This window comes from Anser anser, assembly GCF_964211835.1.
Source record: "Anser anser genome assembly, chromosome: 5".
Taxonomy (NCBI): domain Eukaryota; kingdom Metazoa; phylum Chordata; class Aves; order Anseriformes; family Anatidae; genus Anser; species Anser anser.
This window is the reverse complement of record NC_139725.1, coordinates 56,773,507-56,795,534: the sequence shown is the minus strand read 5'-3', so window position 1 is coordinate 56,795,534 and position 22,028 is coordinate 56,773,507. Positions and strand designations below refer to the sequence as shown.

The following is a 22,028-nucleotide window of genomic DNA, read 5'->3' as shown; positions in this document are numbered from 1 at the left end:
ACATCTGTAGAAATTAAGAAAAATTTACATCCTATTTATAAGAATGATCTGTTTTAGCTTACCTCTCTAACTTTCTTGATATGAATATAATTTGATCGACCCCACCCAAGCTCATCCTGGAAAAGAAAGCAAAAAATGCATACGCAAAAATTGCTAGAATCATGTTTCCTATACTACTAGTAAGTTCTCTCTCATATTCTTCCATGTGGACACAAATAGTAATTACATAAAATGACAGAAGAATCTGATCTATTTCAGAGCATTCTTTGCATCCAATGAAGTACTTGGCATAAGAATTATGTATTTGACTAAAGCTCTACTTTGGGCACCACCAGTGCAGCTGCAGGACATTAAGATTTTTCATATAAACCGTAAAGTCCAACTCCTCTGTGCTGCTACTATAGAATCTGCTTTAAGAACATGGCAAAAGCAGACAAACAGAACAGCAGGATGAAGAACTTCAGACATTCGTTGTAACTCAGTGCATGTTATGCACTGGTATTCGTAAAATTTATTATGGTCTGAAAGAAGTGAGGAAGTCAAAGAAGTTTTATCTTACATATAGAAAAAATACCAGAGGCAGTTATTGTGTGCATACTACTGACTTTTGAAACTGTACGGCTGACTTCTGAGACTGATGCACAGATCTTCCACCTTCTATTTCCTCTCACCCCCCTTGACACCTATGATTGTAAAAATGTCTTTCAACTACAGCTCAGTTTCTCTTTTCTGCTTGGATTTCAAACCTTCTGGCCATTGTTAATCCATCTATGAAAGGGACTACATAACGGGTTACTTAAAAATAAGTGGCGCTGGCGTCAATGGTGTCAAAGACTCACTGTGATCCCTCAAAACCTGTACTTTTATTTACTTATGAAAACTGTAACCATGAATGACTGTCAGCCCAAAGTGCTTACACTAAGAACACCAAATATGCCAATGCTGAAGTAACCAACCTTGAATAGAAAAGAAGAAAGTTTAACTAACCTTGGGATGTCTCAACTCTCCTTTTTGTCTGCAGACCTGCCATGCCTAAGAAAGAAGTGGCTTAGTATTCAGGCATAAAGTGTTGGTAATAATTATTTCAAAAAAATTCATGCAACATTGAAATCCATTAAATTTTTCCCCACGTTACTACAGTTTTCCCCACATTACTACAATTACTGAGGATACTTTGGATGCACTAGTTTAAAAAACAGAGATGCCCTTGTGCTAATAGATACTACAAATGTTAAAAGAGTATATGGAAATCTGAATCACTGAGTAACTTGAGAGATTTCTTCAAATCAACCGTTCCAAAATCCCACACAGCAGGGCCAACTTATATCACATTTCTGAGGATCTTATCAAATCAAGTTCTGAATACCTCCAAGAACAGAGATGCCCTAACCTCTGTGGACAACCTATTTTACTGTTTGAATACATTTTACAGTCGATTTCCATCCCTCTGCACTGTAGCACCTCAGTAGAACCTCCCCTGTTGCAATCTGTGTCCACAGCCTCTTGTCCTATGGCTGTAGGCCTCCAAAAATGTCTGGCTCCCTCCCTCTACTCTACATTCTGCTGGTAGGTGGACGAAGTTATCAACTAAGATCACCCTTTAAGCACCCTCTTCTTAGGACTGAACAAACGCACCTTTCAGCCTTTCCATCATGTGTCCCACACCCTAGTCATCTCAGGGCATTCTGCTAGACTAATGGTATTTCAGTGTCTTTTGTACTACAGAATTCAGAAGTTGACACTGTACTTCGAAGTGAGCCAGGAACACAAGTTTAGTAATATAGCTTTACTTTTAATATTTAATTAGGTATTAGGCAATATTTGTTCACAACTAGGACCATCAGACAGATCAGGTTGCCCTTACACTTTGCACAGTCTCCCTCCTCTGAGGTTTCAAACTCTCAGCTAGATAAAACCCTGAATAACCTTAACTGATCTCACTACTGAACCTGCTTTGAGCAGGTGATCAGACTACAGACCTCCTGAGTTCCTTTTCAACCTCAATTCTAGGATTTTAGTCTCAACGTGGTTCTTGCTTGGTTGGTTCCTAGGCAGATAAGAATAACCTTCACTCTTAAGAGCATTCTTGCTCTGATTTTGTTGAAGGTCCACAAGAACTCTGGGTCTTCTTTTGCTCATCTGCAAGCACACCCAGTGACATGGCTGCAAAATCTAGTTTTAAGAAAGCATTACTGAAGGTCTGAAAAGCGTGGCTGGGTCATAGAAGTGTTACAACATGCAAGAAGAATTGCAAACATTCTGTGATTCAAGTGACTCATGTTAGTAACTACATTTTGCTTACTGATTAACTACCATTTGCTCTGTTGGAAGTGACAAGACATCAATTTGATAGTATGTGGAATTATACAGATCCACCTTTTTGGTTGGAAAGAATCTGCCTCCCCATATAAAAGAGCTCTTTCATGGAAAAGATCACAGGGGGTCAAGATAACCTAACTGTTTCATGTCTTGCTTAAAATTTCCTTCTACCTCTAGCAAGCAGATAAGCAGATATTTCTAGTAAGAAATAATGGTGTACTCCTACTCTCTCTCTCCTCTTCACAGTGTTTTCCAGCCGCTTAGTAGAACAAATACCTCAAAAGCCAAAGGAGATCATGAAAAGTAGGAAATATACCCAGAAACTGAGCGATGCAACTTGTTTTACCCCATTTCTTGCTGCCTGCCTTTGGTGCAAAGTTGTGCAGCTCCCTCACAGCGGTAAAATTTGACTTATAATTGATACTAATACTAGTAGTGTTATATAGTGCAAGATACCTATTTAGTAATAATCTGAATAATTAGAAGGCTAGGTATAAAGTTTTTAAGAACTTCAAAGCAAAAACACTCCACCAATCATACAAAGGCAAAGCTTCTCACCTTCCAATGAAACCCGATAAACTGAGATCACACAGAAAATAAGATTTACCTTAAATGCATTCACGATTGCAATACAGTCACTCTTACTATTCCCAGAAAAAAACAGTTTGCTCCTGGCAGTAAAAACAAAAAAGAATTATCAACAATAGTCTTATTCCAATGTTGAATTTATTATACAGCTACACTATTAGCATTTTCCAGTACATTAATAAACAAGGTCAACACATTTATTGTAATTATTTTTTCCTTATTCACATTTCCTTGCTGATAAGCTGTGTGGGCAGAATAACAAGGATTGTATTTTTGGTACTTATTTTTAATAAACACTGCCACATGTCCACATCAGGAAGACAAAGCAGAAGAATCAGGTCTTCCACACAGAAATGGTTGAGTTAATTCTGTGATACCAGTTAGTTCATGTAGCAATATTTCAGTACTTCAGCTGCTCTGGAAAAAGCCTCTCTTTTTTCTGTCGAAGTACCAAAAAGTACAGTTAAACTCATGACATTAAAAATGACATTTTATGGTTAGCTTTGCCCTCTGCTCCCAAGTGTAGCCAGGAAGACATAAAACATCAAGGATTATTATAATACCTGTATCCATCAATGTAATGTTTGAAAGGCACTGCAAAAATACTCCGCAGAGAGAGTGCTGCAGCTACAACAAAAAAAAAAATCAAAATGAAAACCTGGAAGTTACTTGTTTTTATAGAAAGTTGTTCACATGTTCTTCTTTCTGTTACCTATAATAAGGCATTCTTCTAAACACCCAAAGGTATGTCCAAGGACTATCAACTTTCCAAGATGCAGATCCACTGGCAAATGTAGCAATACTCTTCCCAAATAAGTCAGCTCACCATCATGTGGATTTTCTTCTGCTTGCACACAAGTCGTAAGTGCTCCCAGCTAGAGAAATTTAAATTATTTGTAAAGGTTAATCAAGTAAATCTAAGACCGGTTGTTTCTTGTTCTGATTTCTTACAAACCCATCTCAAAGCAATATCAATTAGAGCCATATCTAATTAAGTTGACATCCTTAAATCAATTTGAAAAATCTAGTATTTCACAACTTTTACTACACATCCAGTATATACACAACCTATTGTATACAACTGTCACTTCTTATGCACTTTGGAAATGAAGCAACTTTAATGCATTTGGCATTCTACTCCATACTGAATTTATAATTGAAAAGCAAAATCACCAATTCCCCCATGCAGGTGGAAAGGGGGATGTTCAAACTCATGATCAAACTGATCATAAGGTATACGAGTGATTTTGCTACTGATTAATAAATAATTTCACCTATGGAGCTCAAGTTCTCTAACCTTTTTCCTATTCTTTCTCATCACAAATGTTAGTTCACAAACAGTATAATTTCTCCATGATTCTGCTTTTAATCCCCAATTACATTCTAATCCTCTATAAATGAAGCAACTGCAGAAATTACGCCAAAGAAGATGGTAACCAAGTAGCAGCCAAACATGACAAAACATTCTCTACACACAGTTCTTATCTTAGGTTCCAATTAAGGTTACTACTGCCTTTTAAATAACAAGGAATACAGTACGTTTTGATTACCTTGATTTTAACAGCATTAAAAGAATGCCTACCTCTTTCAGATGAAGGATGGTACGTTCAATGTCACTTAAATTGGGTGGAGAAAGAGCTGTTGCCAACAAGGCTTTTGGTTCCCCCATATCAAGCCTTTTTATTTTTAACACTGTAGCTCCCAATGGACAACACTGAAGGGAAGATGATGCTATTGTTACTTTTTGCTAAGGTGCACAGTTTATGATTTATGATATAATTACTTTTTATCTAAAAGTACACATATCTACCATATTTAAAAGTGTATATATATATCTATACATACACAAAAGTATATAATAATTGCTTTTTATATAAAAAGTAATCCTAAATTAAGTTTATAATTCAGTAAAACCTGAAATTAATTTTGCATAACTAAGGATATTTTTGTTTTGAATAGAATGTTATTTTCTAGAGTCACACTGATTATACTGTTACAATGCATCCCCCACGTACAAAACAACATACGGTCTTTATCAACTATTTCTCAAATTCAATTCTATTCAGTAGTACAGCTACTAGCCGCTATTTAAATATTACACTCCCTTCACGCAATGTCTCTGCTACATCCAAACACCTAAGGAAAAAAAGAAGTCCTTTGTGTCTCCCCAAATTCTTACCAATATCTCAGGTACTGACTTCTCTGGAATACAGTCTCTCCAGAACTTCTTGTATACAAGCCTGTAACAATACCCATTGGAAACACGTCCAGCGCGACCTTCACAGAAGAGCAAAACATTAATTTGAAAACTGCTTAAGTCCGATAGTTCAAAAAAATGTCTACAAGCTTTCTGGACAGCTGTGCAGTATGCAACAGCTGATGCTGCAGGCTGACCAGTGTTTTGCTCTCTTGCAACAGCTGGGCCCAGTAAAGACTCTCTCTCCTTTCCTACATATGCATCAGAGTAATTTTGCTTTCATAGCAGCTCTAACAAAATTTACTTATTGTACATTTCACCCAAATACCTCTTCCACATAGATGCGGATTTGGGACAGTTATTTTTCTTTCATCCATTCATCTCAGTTGAACAGATGAGACATCCTGCTCTAAAATACACTTCCTCAAAACCAGGAGAAGGCAAGTCCTACCAAGTCTAAATCTAATACAGATAAGTATGTCAGTGCAAGTTTTGGCATACCCTCAAACTGAAGATCCTATATGCAGAGTCAATAGGCTTTGAGTTTATAGAAATACACAATGAGCATACTTGGATTTCCTACTTCGCTCTATAGCTATCAAAAAACTTCTATAAAACAACAATTACGTAGTATGACAAACAGCAAAATATTTTAATGTGTTGTCTATAAGTAGTGGATCATAGATTTGAAAGTCTGTCTTCACAATTCCATACAGCATTCACTTCAACAAACTAAAGGGTACTCTACTCAGTGGGATACTCCACCGGAGTGTAAGGCCACATTTTAAAGTCATATGCATAAAAAAATCTAAGTCTCCTACTATACAAAATGCTGCCGCTGCTACCAGTTGTATATTGGTTGGCTGTCATAACCAACACTGACCCAGAACCAAAAGGCAGTAACGCTGTGACTGTGAAGTCACAGGTTTAAAAAAAATGAAGATACTTTTATATCTAAAGATGTCACTTATTTATTTATTACTCCTTTCCATTGAAACTAAAGACTTTGATATCAACAAGCACTAACTAGAATAGGTGATACAAGTTCTCGTTTAACCTTGTGCTACAAACACTGGTATACACTGATGACACTGCTGTAGATCTTCCACTAACTTGAGCAACAGATAGACATAAAAGAATCTTTTCCTGCAGAAAACCATGAGTAGTCAATACCTAGCAGTAGCTTTCTCCCTTTAAAGAAAAAATGCACATAATTAAAAAAATAACTATTAAATAACAAATCCTCATAAGTTTCATGGCCTGTTAATTTTAGTATTTTTCAATAATACACAAAACTTACCTCTGTAAAAAATAGTTGAACAAAATATAACATTCAGGCATAGTTGCATAACCAATTTTAATATCCTGACATGGTAAGGAATAAAGTTTCTATATGAACAACTCATGACAAAAATCATCAGTCCTTTACACTGAGTAAAAAAACTAAAATGTAACAGAATTCTTCATCAAGGTTAACTTCTAAAATTCCTTTCCATTCCCTCTTGCCATCTTACCTTTTCTTTGATAACAGTTTGTTTTAGATGCCCAGCAAAGTCTCAAACTTTGGTAATTAGTTTCCTCATCACAAACCAAAGTTCTAATTAAGCAGAAATCTATCACTGCAGTTAAGAAAACAAAATCTTAATATTAAGAAGTAATTCATCCTCACAGCAGTGTAATAAATACCGTTGATTTTGTGTTATCAGAAAAGGAATGTTTCAATCATTGACAAATCCATTATTCTCTTCGTTGGTTTTCTAACAACTAGAACCAGGCTACTGAGAACACTAACAGTACTACAAATAAATTTAAGCTTCAATATAATAAGCGTCAAAGATGATGAGCTTTAAAAGGCAATCATTCTGCATTTAGATATTCTACATTTGAGTTTGCCTAAACAGACACAAGTATTTTAAAATGAAAATATGTTCAGAATGTGAATAAAAAGCTTCAGGTACTTGTGTCATAAGGTATGATTCTGCTTGTTACTGCATCTAGAATAAGGGGTCTTTTTTCCTCCAGCAAAGGATTAAAATTAGCACCCTACTCAACAGCTGTACTATTTGTCCATATATCCAGGTTTAAAACTGTTTCCTGTTGTAAAAGGAAACTCCATAGCTGTCAAAACTGAACTCCAACTTAAAGGCTTAGTGAAACGGTGATGTGTTGCAAGAATTAGGCAAGCACAAGTAAAGAAGACACTACAAATACAATGCGCACACAGTTTCAAAATTTAGAAGACTTACCATACTTAACATCAGGAACCGTTACGGAGCTCTCAGCTATGTTTGTAGATAGAATAATCTGGGTTTTGAAGCAAGAAAGGAACAAGGAATGAATAAAGAAAAACCTACTTACCACATCTACATGAAAAAATCCAACCCGATATGAAATATAATTGTGGTGTAAACATAATGATTCTGCTCTGCATGTGAAAGAACAAGCAATACAACACAAGGAAACCTCCATTTTATTTTCCTCATAGCAGAAAAGCATAGTGAAGTAATACAGTGTATGACAACAATCTTGAAGAACACCAGTATTTCCTCATGCCTCCATCGTAACAAAGTAACTCAGTATTAGCAAGGATAAAAAAACAAGAGAATAACCAAAACGGGGGGCAAAAAGCAGGACAGAGACCCCCCCACACACAGAAGTATTCTGCTCTGCTGTGCCTCTGTCATGCAGACAGAAGAATCAACAGGCACAAACTATCCTGAAGGATAAAAGCAGTGTCACACAGTAATTTAAGTGTAACTTTCTGTTATTTCTACATCTCTTGACATCTAAATACTAGTTAAAGCAACAGCTTGGTAAGAGCAGCAGCTTACATCCTGAGGAGGAAAAAAAAACAGAAAAAAAATGCTTTGCCCTCATGCAGTTAAGTTTAATTGGCACAGTTAATATTCTTCATAGCAAACAGATCTACACACGTAATAAAAGTAATGATTCAACAATATTTACTTTTCTGTAGCCAGGAACTGGAGTCAAAAATACATTGCTTTGTTCCTCTAATGTCACACGTGAGTGGAGTGGGTACACTTGCCACCTAAAGAAAATGTATTAAATATTTAGTGATGCAAGAATATAAAAATTTATTATACCTCTATGCTAAGTCACCTGCTGTACTTAGGACTCTCATAGATGAGAGATTCATGTTCAAGTTTAATCAATCTGAAATAAATAAATGTGGTTTAACGTACCTTTTGTTAAACATATTTGTGAGACATGAGTGCATGCAGCTTATTTCATTCAAACCTAGGGGAAAAAGTAATGAACAGTTTTCTTTTTAGTGATCATTAACAACTAAAACCACTTCTCACTTCCACTTAAATTCTTAACTCCCATCTGTTCTGTGGGAGTTCCACTGCCCGTTCTTTGACTAGCACAATAATGAATCTGTAGTCCAAGCAATTAATTAACAAAGCTCTAAGCAAAAACACTTTTAGCACCATAGACAAAAACATACAGAAGATACATTTTTCTATATAATAATAAACTGTAAATAATGCTATCTGATCATGAATGAACTAGAGCATGTAATTAAAGATATAAAGAAAACACAACACCATGATGTGGAGCTGTTTGGACTCAGCCTGCCAGACCTACTCAATCCCACTAAGTACTGCTTCACTATCTTGCTGTTTAATGCTTCCTACTTGCCATTCTGCCCAATTACATACTTGAGTAAGACATCAGTGCTTGAATCCAATTTGTTTAAAAATAATTAAAAGAGACTTCATCCATGATTGTCAGAATTAGGCTGTGATTACTAGGCTATAAACAATATTAACACTAATTACCTACTAGACACAGTAGGTATTATCTGACCAGTTCTGGAAGAGATGAGAGCTCATCAGGACTCCAGCAAAAAAAGCGATGCCAACAGGAAAAGCAGATCTTGGAATGAAAAACTGACTAGTAACAAAATCTGGCAAACACACTAAGGCAATATGGAGAGCAGTACATTGAGAATTGAAAGGGAAAACACAAACCGAAGAGGTTGCCATGAGTAGAACAGATAAAATTTAGGACAGTAACAGCACAATCCTTTGAAAGAAAACTAAAGCTTTAAGCCATGAAATTCCTGCCATCAGCAGGTATGCGTGAAGAACAGAGAAATCAGGCCATCCCATCTTGTGCAAGCTCCTGAAGAGAATGACAAACTACTGTTGCTTTTATTTAGCCCACCAGCTAGTCTTGCAGAAGCGTATTATATTACTTGAAAGTCTAGCTCAGTGATGAATCAGTCAGCTCAGCCTAAGCTCTTTTTCCATTTTTTTCCCCTGTAACGAGCCTGAAGAACCATACACCAAAGTATATACTCAAGAAACAAAAAGTCACCATGTCAAGTGCTCCAATGAAAGTGCCAGAATTAAGACTGGTTGTGCAAACTTAATGTAGCCCACTGGGAACATGTGTGTGTACACACACACAAATACACAAACATATATATAATCTGTTAAAAATACAACTGTACAGTTAACAGGGCTCTTTGTATCACCTGTTACCAGAAAAGATAGGAAGTGGAAGCGCTAAAATAATTTCAACCTAGAACAAAGGCTCAGAGTACCAGAGGAAGTCTGAAAGCACACCGTTCAAACACTAAAACAAGAGACCAGAAGCAACAGATTGTCTCCTTGTTAATGGCAAAATGGAACGGGTCCTACAGACACGATGAAGTAACTCCTGGCTATCAATTTTACAGAGAGAGTAACTGAGAAAAAGATATCTCTAACGCCATTTAGCTGGCAGGAAGCATCCTCCACCCATAGATACACTGCAAATGCAGTATACCTCTGTGCTGGTGTGCTGTCTTTCTAGCACTACTGCTGGCATGCCTACTCCTAAGCTCAGCACAGGAGGGAAATTCAGAAAGATTTACAGAGTTGTAAAGTCCTGGTAAGGACAGACATCACTGTGCCCAAGGAAAGAGCTGCGCCTCCCGGCTCCAAGGTGCCTCTCCCCTTGAATGTGCCCAAGGGTCTTCAGAGTTTTCATGGATGTGCACGCTTGCTAGTTGAAGGAAAAGAATACCTGAAATCAACCAGCCCTGGTTAAACGCATTTAACACAATTGGAAGAAGTGCCAGGAGAAAGCATGTAAAATGACAAATAAGGAATAAGGAAGGTATTAAGACCTATACTCACCTGGTAAAAACACTAGCACACTTCCACGCTCTGATGGAAGACTTGAGGTTTTGTTCTCCCTAACAAGAACATCATTTCATTAGTTTTTACAACCTCAAGCTACTTTATTACCCCCAATATATTTTACCTTGAAAGAACAAGAAAAACTGACCATATTCTGTAACATGTATTATTCAAACTTCCTCATGAAATGGAATTTAAAACATTTAAAATTATGTTTTCTGATAAAACATATATAAAAATTGGAAATAGATCATTAGGTTTAGTTTTGTCTTCAAAGCAGAAGCATTCTTATTTACCAATTAAATTTATCCAATAGGTTACCCAAGATCTTAAAATGAAGAGGCAGTACAGTACTAGCTTACATTCCATACAAACTGATTCAGTAATTTCTCAGGTATACATAATGGTTTTGCATTTTAAAAACAATCACTAGATTCCTTTAACTAAGGTCTACTGTGCAAGAAAACTAACCATTATCAAGAACTATCAAGAAGGTCATGACATTTATCAAAAACGTCATCCTCTAAGCTTATCAGTTATGAGCCAGGAGGCTAAAATCACCTTAACATAATACAGAATTTTTATTTTTTAATAGTAATCATTCCCACTGTAATTTTTTTTAACGAATCTTTGAAGTCTTCACTCTCAAACAATATAATGAACGCAAAGTACAATTTTCAATGGAGGGGAGCAATGAATGTTCATAATAGCCCTTTTAGTATTTGAAAGCTGAAATGCTAATGTCTTCGTGCTTGCTTGTAAAAGGTAGCTTATTAGTAAACAGTAGTTTGGCTATTTGGCTATTCTGAACTACAGTAAAACAGCTTCATTGATAAGATCAAAAGGAACAGTCAAAAAAGCTTAGAAGACATTTATAAATATATTGTAAATAGTGTCTCCTTCTAGCTATGTAAGCTATATAAACATATATATATTTACATTAAAGTTAGTGTGTGTGCACACGTGCATAAGTTGCTGCTAAATTTATCCCATTTATAAAACTCCAGCAACACTTGTACTTTGGTAACTGCTTCGGTCAGCTCATGCAACACTTTCTTAAAATTTCAAAAACTTAAGTAAAATTTGAAAAAATTAAGCTTCCAAAACAAAACAACTTCTTCAGCATACATTTACCAACAGTTAAAATACTTGGAACCAAACCCCACCCTTAACAAATATCCACCCAGTGTTAGACTAAAGTTGCAGAAGCTACTTTACTATATTTTGTAGAAACTAAACATCAATTTACAAGATGTAGAGTAACACACACAAAAAAAATACTTATTTCAAAAGACAGTAGAAGAAAGCACTAGATAAACCAGTGAAAATTAATGTCTTGTTTATATTCTTTTTCCATGGCTGAATGTATAAATATTTTGTATTGTGAAATAATGCATATGAAGAATAAAACCACAACTGCTGTAAGATTAAGCTCCGATCAACAGCAAAAGATGCAGTTTTTGTATGAAATGGGTGGCTTGAATAGCCAGTAGCCAAAAGCGTATTTCAAGAACACAGGACATTCAGTAAGACACAGAGTCTTAATGTAACCAGCCAGAGTAGAAATCACAGCAATATGTAAAATAAAAGTAGGGATGCATAGGAAAGTGAGGAACTACTAAGAACCATACTACACCAGCTGCTTATGTCCTGTTCCCTAATTTGTGTCTCATGTCCCCAAAGGATTGCTGGTAACAGATCTTGAACTGTATCTTACCCATTGCACTTCATCTCCAACTCATCGAAGGACTGAATCAAAGACACTGCTACCTCATACATTTCCTTTACTATCACTGGCTTCTCAGCTTGTTGAGAAGGAAGCTGTGTGGAGAAGGAAGCATAAGGTTAATGCAGCAAAACAGGCTGAAAGAGTCTGACTTACATCTGAAATAATTCATCAAGTGCTTTTCAATTAAAACTGATGCTGCACAGAAAATGTACAAAGCAATAACTTAATCTCGAGCATTCATTGCCTTCTAAATACGTATTTTCCTTCCAGTGTCCTACCATTCTAATGCTAGAATAATGCTAGAAAATTTACTTTTGATATTTACTTGCTTATAATGAGCGCTAGCCCACACTTCAACTCCTAACTTTTGCAGTACCTGCTTCCTATCCAGATGTTACAAGCATGCGTGACTAGTCCCAGTGCACAGGAACGGGATGACAAGGAAGAGAGGAATTTGTATAAGGAAGGCACAGTCCTTCTCACAGGTTTCTACTTGACTGCAAGTAAATCACAGACCTCTGCTGATCCAACAGAAGGAAGGGATGACATCCAAAGGGACCTGGACAAGCTAGATAAGCAGGCCCATGTGAACCTATCCCTTCTTGAAGCAGCTCACAATAGAATCACAAAAGGATTGGCTTTTGCTTCTGCAACTTCAGTCTTCACCTTTCCAGCTCCTAGCAGAACAGCCTGCTCGTAAAACTACAGCACGTTAACCCTAGGTCACCTTGATACTTGGAGAAAAACTGCTTTTCTGAAAACCTTGAGAAAGTTATCTTTGTTGTGGTAGAAGATGGACTGGAGTATGAAAAAAGCAGTCTATGAGTTTCTCCACTTCTCTACTCCTCCCTGAAATGACCCATCCAGGCAGAATTTCCAGGTGTACAACTGTCAACCCCAGAGCTTCTTAACTGCATTTTACACTCTCTAGTAATGTTTTTCCACTGAAGCTTGATTAGTCCATGGGAAAACAGAAGCAGTAGTTTTGTTAATATTTTTTTTTTCCTCCAATATATGCAACAGTCTAAGCAATTTTATATTTTCTGGGCTGCTCGAACATTTTGTTTTTAGATTATCCATGCTTTAAAAATTGTCAAATTTGTCTCTTCCATTTTGTTACCTATTGTACCTTTAGCATTCTTTAACATGACAAGGCTGTCACATCATTCTTAATAAAAGGTAACAACGTGAGAAAGAGCAAGTCCAAAAGCCCAGTCAGAACTGACTGAAATAATACAACATAATCGGGATTGCTTTTGACAGCAGTTCACTACCTTTCATCTGGACTCTGACTTCAGTTCCAGGGATGTAAAGGAGTTTTCATATTTGCAAACCAAAAATGGAGCTCTCTTTTTTGCCGTAGGTAATAAGTAGAGAGATGGAATTGCACAGAATTTCACACGGAAGACTAAGATCAAGACATGCCCCTCACACACACTTTAAAAATCTGCTTACAGAATTAAATTTACCATTAATTTGCATTTGGTATCTACAATGCTATACTACTGCAGTAGGTAAGTGCTTACAGGACACAAATAGCTCTAAATTTGCCTGTAGGTACAGACCTCATGCGCTTTTTAATCAAAACCAGTGTTGATATGACAAATAGTGATCCACTTAAATATCCGGATCAATGTGCTTGCTTAGAAAGGTCATTACACCAAGAGAAAAGAAACTACTTTTATAGATTTTTACTAAAAATTAAACAGTAGCACCTATAAATGACCCAATATTTGGGCAAGAGTAAGCCAGTGCTATACTGAAAAACGTTTCTCCCTTCCTTGCCTCTTTTTATTCTTTTCTACAAACTAAGCAATTTGAGGAAAGCTTTATCTTTGATCCAGCAAAGTCTACAGAGCTGTAGCGAAGTGTTTACAGTAAACAGGCACAGAAGACAGAAAAATGACTGGTATTGCTACTTATCTTTCCGATCACGACTGGTATCAGTGAATTCCCAAATTACCCAAGCCAGAACTGTTCAAGAAAAAATTTATTTTCAAGCATAGTTTTAAAATGTTATCACCTACAAAAATGAGGGACAAATATTCAAGCCAAGAGATCTGCAGAGTAAAACAACTCTACGTTAATACAGTAGCATCCAATTAGAATAACTGGATAGTACGATTTTTTGACAAGGGACAAAGGTTCATACCTCACAGCAAACTAGACAGTTAAATGACTGAACTGATTCAAGTCCAGAAGCTTTAAGCAAAGATTTATGATGCCTGATTTTATATGAATTTTAAAGCAAAGATGAAACTTGGAAAAAAAAGTCTGCCTAAAAAATGTGGAATATTTTTTCTATTAAATGCTCTATTCTATGTGAATTTTCTACAGGCAAAACCAGAAATATTTAGAACTACAGCCTAAGGCCTGTATACCTCAGACAGCTGATTTTGATTTTAGTAAATTTAATATGACAGTGCTCAAATTATTAATTGCATTAACTCTCAGGCTTGGTCTTTATTTTGTTTTTATTTCAGAATGCTACATAAATCATCTTAGACCTTCCATGTTTTTAAGCATTTTTCAAATAAATCTGTTATCCAGAGAAAATCTCCACACAGCTCTGTAAGGAACAAATGCAAGACCAAACATCAGTGCTTTCCCATTCACTTACTTTTTTTTTTTTTGGTAAATATTAAAAAACATTCAAGAGCACTTCTGTGTTCCTAGGTTACCCTAGGGTAAAATAAGTTCTTGAACAATCATTCCTTTCCTCCTACTAAACAACAGAATGGCTATAGCCAGGAGAACACAACATTAACAAACAGATGAAGACTTAAAAATCAAAGTTAAATGCTCATATACACAGAGAAAATTAAAAATATATATATATAAAAGGCATAAGGGCTGAAAGCAGTTTCCTTTTGTTTGTGATCTTTGAGCTGAAAGGTATGGCAGCTGACCTCCAGCTGAAAATGCATCAGCTTTGACAAATGCAACTCGACTTAAGTAGACTTCCTACTGAATTTCTTGGTTATCTTTTTGTTGTCATTTATAATCAAAAATCTTTTACAAAAAAAATCACATTATTACATAAGGTCCTCCATGTTATCTATCCAGGCTGCCATACTAATGTATACATGTTGACAGGTCAGATGCTATATATGTGGGGTTTTTTTTTTTGTTTGGTTGGGTTTTTTTGGCTACATTAAAGCTTAGAACAGTTGAGAGCATCCTAATTTGGCTTGCCTGTGTTCAGGCATAACCAATACCTGCACTGTGTACAGCATAAACCATTATTTTCTTCTAAGTTTTCCATAAACTGTGGTGTGGTTTGTTTGTTCTTTGGTTCTATAAGATCTATAAAGCCCTCAAACGCTACTTTCTGCAGACTTATACCTTGTTCAGTAGTTTTCTTCAAAGATGAACAAAGTGCCAGATACTACTCAAGATCCCCAGCCCTTTTCATTCCTTTTCTACTACGTTAAGGAAAAACTAGGCTACTCAGACAGACCCTGGTTATATCATCAAATACTAATTAGAATCTAGAATTGTAATGTAAAATCAGTTGTAATTTCGTTACACGGCTTTCAACTGATTATTCAAATTTCTTTCTTACTATGTCCAGTGAAATAGAATGACATTTACCATACCTGGGAACGAACAATGTGCTTCAGATCATCGAGATAATATTCTTCAATATCATAACGTTTGCCTTCCACCTTAAATACATAGGCTGGATTCAGACCATTATGAACTGGAAGTGCAAAGTAATCGGCAATTTCTTCACAGTTGATGGAAGCAGACATCAGTATTACCTTTAAAAAATGGCACAGCAAATGTAAAACATTCATTTTGACACAAAATGTCATGCCACACGGGAATCTAGAAATCTCCACTTCTTTCTTCTAAAATGGTCTAATTTTGGTTACTGCAGTCATGTATCCTATATACATTTAAGACAACCCAAGCTAAATGTTAAAAAAATCCCAGTGTAGGATGTGGAGAACAGTAAGCACCTTTAAGGGAACAGCTCAGGCTAGATGCCCAGGGCAGACAATGTGAAGATGATCTCCTGTGGTTCAAGTTCAACCCCCAAATACTTAACACTCTTCCTTAACTTATGCTCTCTACACAGTCCTCGAAACAAGAAAGCATACACTTGTTTTTAATTCATGTTTTACTACATAGATTACATTAGACAGTGGTGCCTTTACCTCCACCAAAAGATGGGCTTACTCCTATGAGTCTAATATCTGCAATTACACCCCAGCCTTAAAAATTTCAGTATAATTATTTTTGAAATATGTCAAGTTTCTCCTTAGTTTCAATTAATTTATGCAACTTAAAGCTTTCAACGATCACATTAAGCTCCTTTCTATTTGCTGACTCCGGTAAGATTCTTAATCTATATTCTTGCAAACAGAAAAGCAGAAGTCACATGTGCTACCTGGTAAAGCCTTTTTTTTTTTTTTAATTATTATGAAATTCGTAATATGTGAAGGATGAAGGAAGGGAGAACAACGAAGTGAAGCATTGGTATAGTTATTTACCCTCTAACTCCTCTACATGGAACGTGGTCCCACTGCTCAGCACAGCCAGCTAGAGTAAGTTAGATTGATTCAACTTGGAAAAGGACAAAAAGGAAGGAGTTATAACGACCTGTGTGGTTTCAGTTTCTTTATTCAGGTCTTCTAAGCTACTTTTAGAGCACTACTTGTGAACTGGAACACTCTCAGCCCTTTCTTGCTTTCACAACACCTTCCATAAATTCAAAAATAAAATGAAATATACACACCAACACCCAAAACAAAAATGCAATGAAAGAGCATTCCTCCTATGAAGTGAAAGGCAGGTAAGCTAATGAAGTGAGTATCGTACCGCAGTCCTCAGAAATCTCCAAAGCACACACTCTTAAAGGCACAAGGGAAACAGAAAAAAGCAGATTAAATAAATCATGATGACTTTCATGATCCTGAAAGAAGGAAAAATCCGAAAGGACGCAATTGTGCATGTTATGAAATTCCTCTCACTACAGTATGAACTGCCTCGTGGCTCAGCGGATAGGGGCTCACCTCTGCTAGGAAAACAGGCTGATTATAACCTTGCCTGAAGGCTACTGAAACAAAATTCAATCTAAATTATTCTAACCACAGTTACAGGCAAGGAATATTAAATTACTACTACTTCTACAATACCTTTGTAATTTGCACTCATATAATAATCTACATGGAGTGCTTTCAAACTGGAAGGAAAACGACGAGTTCTCAACAGCGTGCTGGAAGGATCCCGTTACTAAACCAAAAGTTTGATCTACTCCCAAAGCAGAAGTTCAACAAGAAGCATATATTGTCAATAGCGTAGAACACATTGGAGGTGTGCCAAGAGGAACTGCCATCAATGCAGGCAGTTCTTCATCAAGGAGTCCAGAAATCTGTGCAGCATGGCTATATCTAAAGCCCCATCATTTGATACCAAAAATATTCACTATGAGAACAACTTCTCAGTTAAGATGTCCCTGAATGGACGTTTTCTAGAACCAGGGAGAGTGTTCTATGAAAACACCACTAGCTTTATCCTGTTTCCACTATCCTTAACTGAGACAGCTAACATGGGAAAGCATGTCGATTTTGCAGGTTTTAGCTAACCCAAGGAGTATGCTGTGTATCAACCACACGGACAGGACTGAGGCAGGGAGTGCAAGGACGGAAGGACCCTAAAAATAAGGGAAGAAAAGACTTCATACACAGATAATAGAACCAGCAAGAACTGGCTTGGACTGCTGAGTCTGTAAAAGAAAGAAAGGGTCAGAAGTTTAGCAGCAAGGAAGACTTCTTGCCTTCATCAAAAGACCACCAAAGTACGCTGGGCAGGATGACCACCCAAGGACTCTAGCGCGCATGTGAATAGGGACAGGAACCTCTGTTAATGATTCTTTGGTTACTTAATGAATATGCAATACACTTACTGGGGAGGGTGAAATGAATATGTATATATCCCATTATTATAAGCACCCTGGCAGTAACCCTTGTTGTGTTTGTGTTAGGCAGAGTGATCCCCCCCACACCCAGTGCTGTAATAAAGAATACCTGCTTAATAACTTTGGTTATTGAGTTTTCACTGCATCAAACAACTGCTTATGGAAATTGCCCTCTTTGGTTTGACCCAGAGCCACTCCAAAACTCTTAAGTTTTCTTTCAACGACCCCATTCTTTAAAATACCAACCTTAGAACGGCCCATTGAATGTCTGCCCTGTGATCTACCAACAACAGCCTGCCAGAAAATCCAGAATAGTTGGCAGGTATACCACAACAGACAGATCTTGCACTCCATACTCTCACCATCCTGTTAGCTGATGTAGTATCTAATTATCTGCTACGTCTGAAGCCTGCAATGCCCAGATTAAGAGACATGTACTTTGTATATATTTTTGTATGATCATGAACTGTAAACGCATTTTTCCCCTTTTAACAGGCCTCCTTGCACCCCTTTGTTTCATAAATCCAGGCTTGTCCAGAGAGCCAGAGAATCTTGCATTTTCTAAATGAACCTGCCACATGATCAAAGCTCCCTTTAGTTTTTCAGAAGGGAATGAGGTAGGAGACATTGTGCTTAGTGTATAGTTTCCAAAACGAATGACCCATTCTACTCTGCTAAAATGCAGCAATACAGTGCAAGAGTTCCCATCTCCCTGCCATAAACTCCACAAGGGTGAAGTGAAAGCACCCATAAATGTAAGATTGTCTCAGATTTATACAATATGAAGAACATTTAGATGAAGAGTCAACTACAAAACAGGATGTAAAAGAGAAACTCTTCCAATAATAATTTTGAGAGATTTAATCAGAATTATGGAGACCAAAAGAAAAAAAATCCTTCAGAAACCTTTTAGAGACAAATGTTTTTGAACTGAAAAGATGACAGGACTTGACGAGATTCCTGCTGTTGACACTAACCAGAAAATCAGCATCGATGGCAAACTTCACAAACTGAGTACAACCAAATTATTGCTGTTCTTGGTAGGCAGAGCCAAGTTCTAAGTAGCACTGAATAGCTTTATGCTAATGTCTGAATTCAAAGAGAAGTAGTGAGTTTTCCTATTGGCAATAAAAAGGATAAAAAAATAAAAGATAAGTACACAGACACGTCCTATGCCAACAGGAAGGGCACTCTGAGTGACAGCACACTTGGGAGATTCGAAGACCAAGTTCTGAGTTGGAATCAATGCCGCTGATCATGCAGAAGAACACTGATTCCCTTACATTAGCAACAACAGAGACAGCATATATTCAGATTACCTTTGTTTTGAACAGAACAGTTTGCAGTAAGGCAACAGCTGACTGAAACACTTAAGGGACGTGTACAGTCTCGTAAAAATCCTGCAGTCCCAAACAGAGGCACAGAGATGCTCTAGGTTAGCCTAACTCTACCACCTTCTGCATTTAAATTTCTTACAGTTCACAAGTCTGTCCCTTTGAGACCACAAAGACTGAATGCATCATAAATCTCTGCAAATCGTTTTTGTAAAAAGAACGTTTCCTAGCAGACAAAGATCTCAGCCATGTTATACTACCAGTTCTGCCTAGAATTTGCAATACATTTATCTTTTTTTTTTTTTTTTTTTACTATTTTTAGGAATATGTTGTTCCACTTACAACAAACAACCTTAACCATTCCAGAAGTTCAGAGTTAATGCTACCGTATTTAACTAAGAATAAGCACTGCCCTCAATATCCAGTACAGAACTCCAGTTAAAAAGACATCTTGCATTTTTCTAGCCTTAAGCAGACTTCAGAAGCTAATGCATTTTAACATGAGAGGAAAAAAAAGTCTCTCAGAACACATTATACTGGCCAGGAAAAAAAATGCCCTTTAGCTTACTTGCTTATGAAGACTAGCAAACTGAATAATATTTTAGTTAAAAATAATGACAAATATTAAAGCAAACTCTTTAAAACCTTACCCTTTGTAAATCATAAACATGTAACAATTTATTCTTGCAAGAAACTACCAGAACATGCTTTGAACCTACCTTTACAGACTGTGAATTTGTATGCAATAGTTTACGGACTACCAAGAGCAAGAAATCCATTTCTTCTGTACGCTCATGCACCTGGAAGACATGCACCATTTCATTTTTTACAGGTTTTCATTAGGTCATGCTCTTCTTTTTGATAATCTCTTCCTTTGCTGCTTATTTTTATGTTTCATGCATTTTTGTAACTTGGGACAATACATTTTCATAGCAGAAAATGCATCTTTTAAGATTAAGGAATTTAATCACATTTTAAATCTCAACACAGCAGTTCAGATGACTGCCACATCCTTTTTAAAAATTCATATAACACTGTTACGTCATATAAATTGTAGCATAATGACTAGAAAACCAGTGATGGGCTCTAGATTTGACAGTAACAGCTAAAGTGATACCAAGGATGGGTAACTAAATTGTACCGGAAGGATCACAAATGATCCAAGCAGGGAATATATCTGCTTGTCTACCAGCTGAGCAGATCAAAGATTCCTCTTGTTCCGTATGGCTGCTAGCCACGAGCAAAATACAGAACTACTCTCTAAAACGTTATTTTCTGTCCAATTCTCCATACATCCTAGCATCTGACTTTTTTGGCTGCTTCTTGCACAGTTCAAGAAAGACTTCCACTCAACATTATTGATGATGAACATATCCCTTTCTTGAATTGCTACAGTTTACATAAAATTAATAGCAGCTTTTTTTTCCCAGAGCTCGACCTTCAAAAGGTCTACATTCATCCCTGTTTTTCAGGTCATCCTTGAAGAACAAAGCCTCTTTCTAAAGGCACTGAAAGCCAAGAGAGAAAAGTGGCCTCTTCCTCATACGCCTAGTTGAGCACATTCTTGAAATCCAGGCAGTAGATTTGAGAAGTCATTTCAAGGCGCTCACACTGATCTCTAAACAATCCCCAAAATCCTCCACAAACCCTCAGTTCTAAGCTTCAATGGTCAAAGAACAACAAGAAAATAGTTTTTCAAGAACCATTAGTTTAGGCAACTTACACAAACCACCTTTACTCATTTGTAAAGGTACCTATCTGTGTTTTTCTTTCTTTAGCACAATAAGAAAGACAAAAGGTAAGAATTTTCTTAAATTGAGATTAAGTTTATTTCCACCAACTTACCTCATCAATGAAAATGTGCGTGAACTCAGTTAGGCTTTTGGCATAAACTGCTTTCTGAAGAAGGATCCCAGCTGTCATGTAGAGCAACCGCGTCTCCTTTGTGGCAACCTTCTCTAAACCTACCTAACACATTGAGAAAAAATAATATAGAAGTGAACATATATTCAATTTATTTCCAGGAATATGGATCTCAAAGAACTCCAAACTGAAATATGGTGCAAAGTCATCAGAATTATTCGCTTAAGCTTAGAAACACACTTGTGTAGAGGTTTTTACAACACCCAGAACAAGTTAACTTAGAAACCAATTTTCTCTAGGAAAAATAAAAAAAATCTCAGACATTTATAAAATAAAGGATAAAAATTTCAGTTGGTCTAGCTACAGGCTCTAGCCTGAAAATAATTCTTTACAAGCTTTTAAAGGCACATCCATGAATCTTTCTACTAATATCCTCAACTGTTGTGTAGAGAAGTACAGGCCTGGTACACTAGCAGAAGCCTTGAGAAGCAGAGACATGGGATGTGGCACAGAAGAAAGCTGGCACAGGAGGAGAGCAGATGAGGCAAAGTTTTGGCACTGCAGACCTCATGCTATAAACAACTCAGTAATGGTCAGTTAGTGCAGTTAAAAAAACAGATCTGAACTTGTACAAAACGTTTTTTTTTTAATGGGTAACAGAACAAAGAGAGTATCTAACATAGGTAAATGGCACCATATATAGTAAATTCTGTTGTAACCTGGAGCTGTGAACCAATGCAAAAAAGGAGGTGATCATTGCACGTTAGCAAGCATGACCCTAAGTGGATGGAAGAAGGATGAAAAAAAGAAAAAGAACGAAGAAGTGAGGAAGAAGAAACCATCAAGATGAGTATCCCAACAAAGGACTCTCAGAAACAGACAGCTCACCATAAACATCCTCTCCAGGGCCAATACCTGT

The 22,028-nt window shown here is 36.7% G+C and overlaps 1 protein-coding gene across 3 annotated transcripts in view; it reads right to left on the bottom strand.

Annotated features, from left to right (window-relative positions):
• TDRD9 (tudor domain containing 9) overlaps positions 1-22,028 on the bottom strand; it is a 66,771-nt gene that overhangs the window by 21,645 nt on the left and 23,098 nt on the right. For 2 of the 3 annotated variants that reach the window (XM_083837996.1, XM_083837994.1), the window contains 16 exons: positions 21,092-21,214; positions 19,966-20,046; positions 15,586-15,750; positions 11,975-12,078; positions 10,255-10,313; positions 8,308-8,362; positions 8,069-8,153; positions 7,351-7,408; positions 6,619-6,723; positions 5,087-5,184; positions 4,490-4,621; positions 3,620-3,782; positions 3,471-3,534; positions 2,927-2,990; positions 988-1,032; positions 63-116 (listed from right to left, as the gene is read on the bottom strand). In XM_083837996.1, the coding sequence (XP_083694122.1) occupies positions 63-116; positions 988-1,032; positions 2,927-2,990; positions 3,471-3,534; positions 3,620-3,782; positions 4,490-4,621; positions 5,087-5,184; positions 6,619-6,723; positions 7,351-7,408; positions 8,069-8,153; positions 8,308-8,362; positions 10,255-10,313; positions 11,975-12,078; positions 15,586-15,750; positions 19,966-20,046; positions 21,092-21,214 (1,455 nt within the window). The remainder of the gene's footprint in view (positions 1-62; positions 117-987; positions 1,033-2,926; positions 2,991-3,470; positions 3,535-3,619; positions 3,783-4,489; positions 4,622-5,086; positions 5,185-6,618; positions 6,724-7,350; positions 7,409-8,068; positions 8,154-8,307; positions 8,363-10,254; positions 10,314-11,974; positions 12,079-15,585; positions 15,751-19,965; positions 20,047-21,091; positions 21,215-22,028) is intronic. The other variant, XM_083837995.1, reaches the window with a different exon arrangement.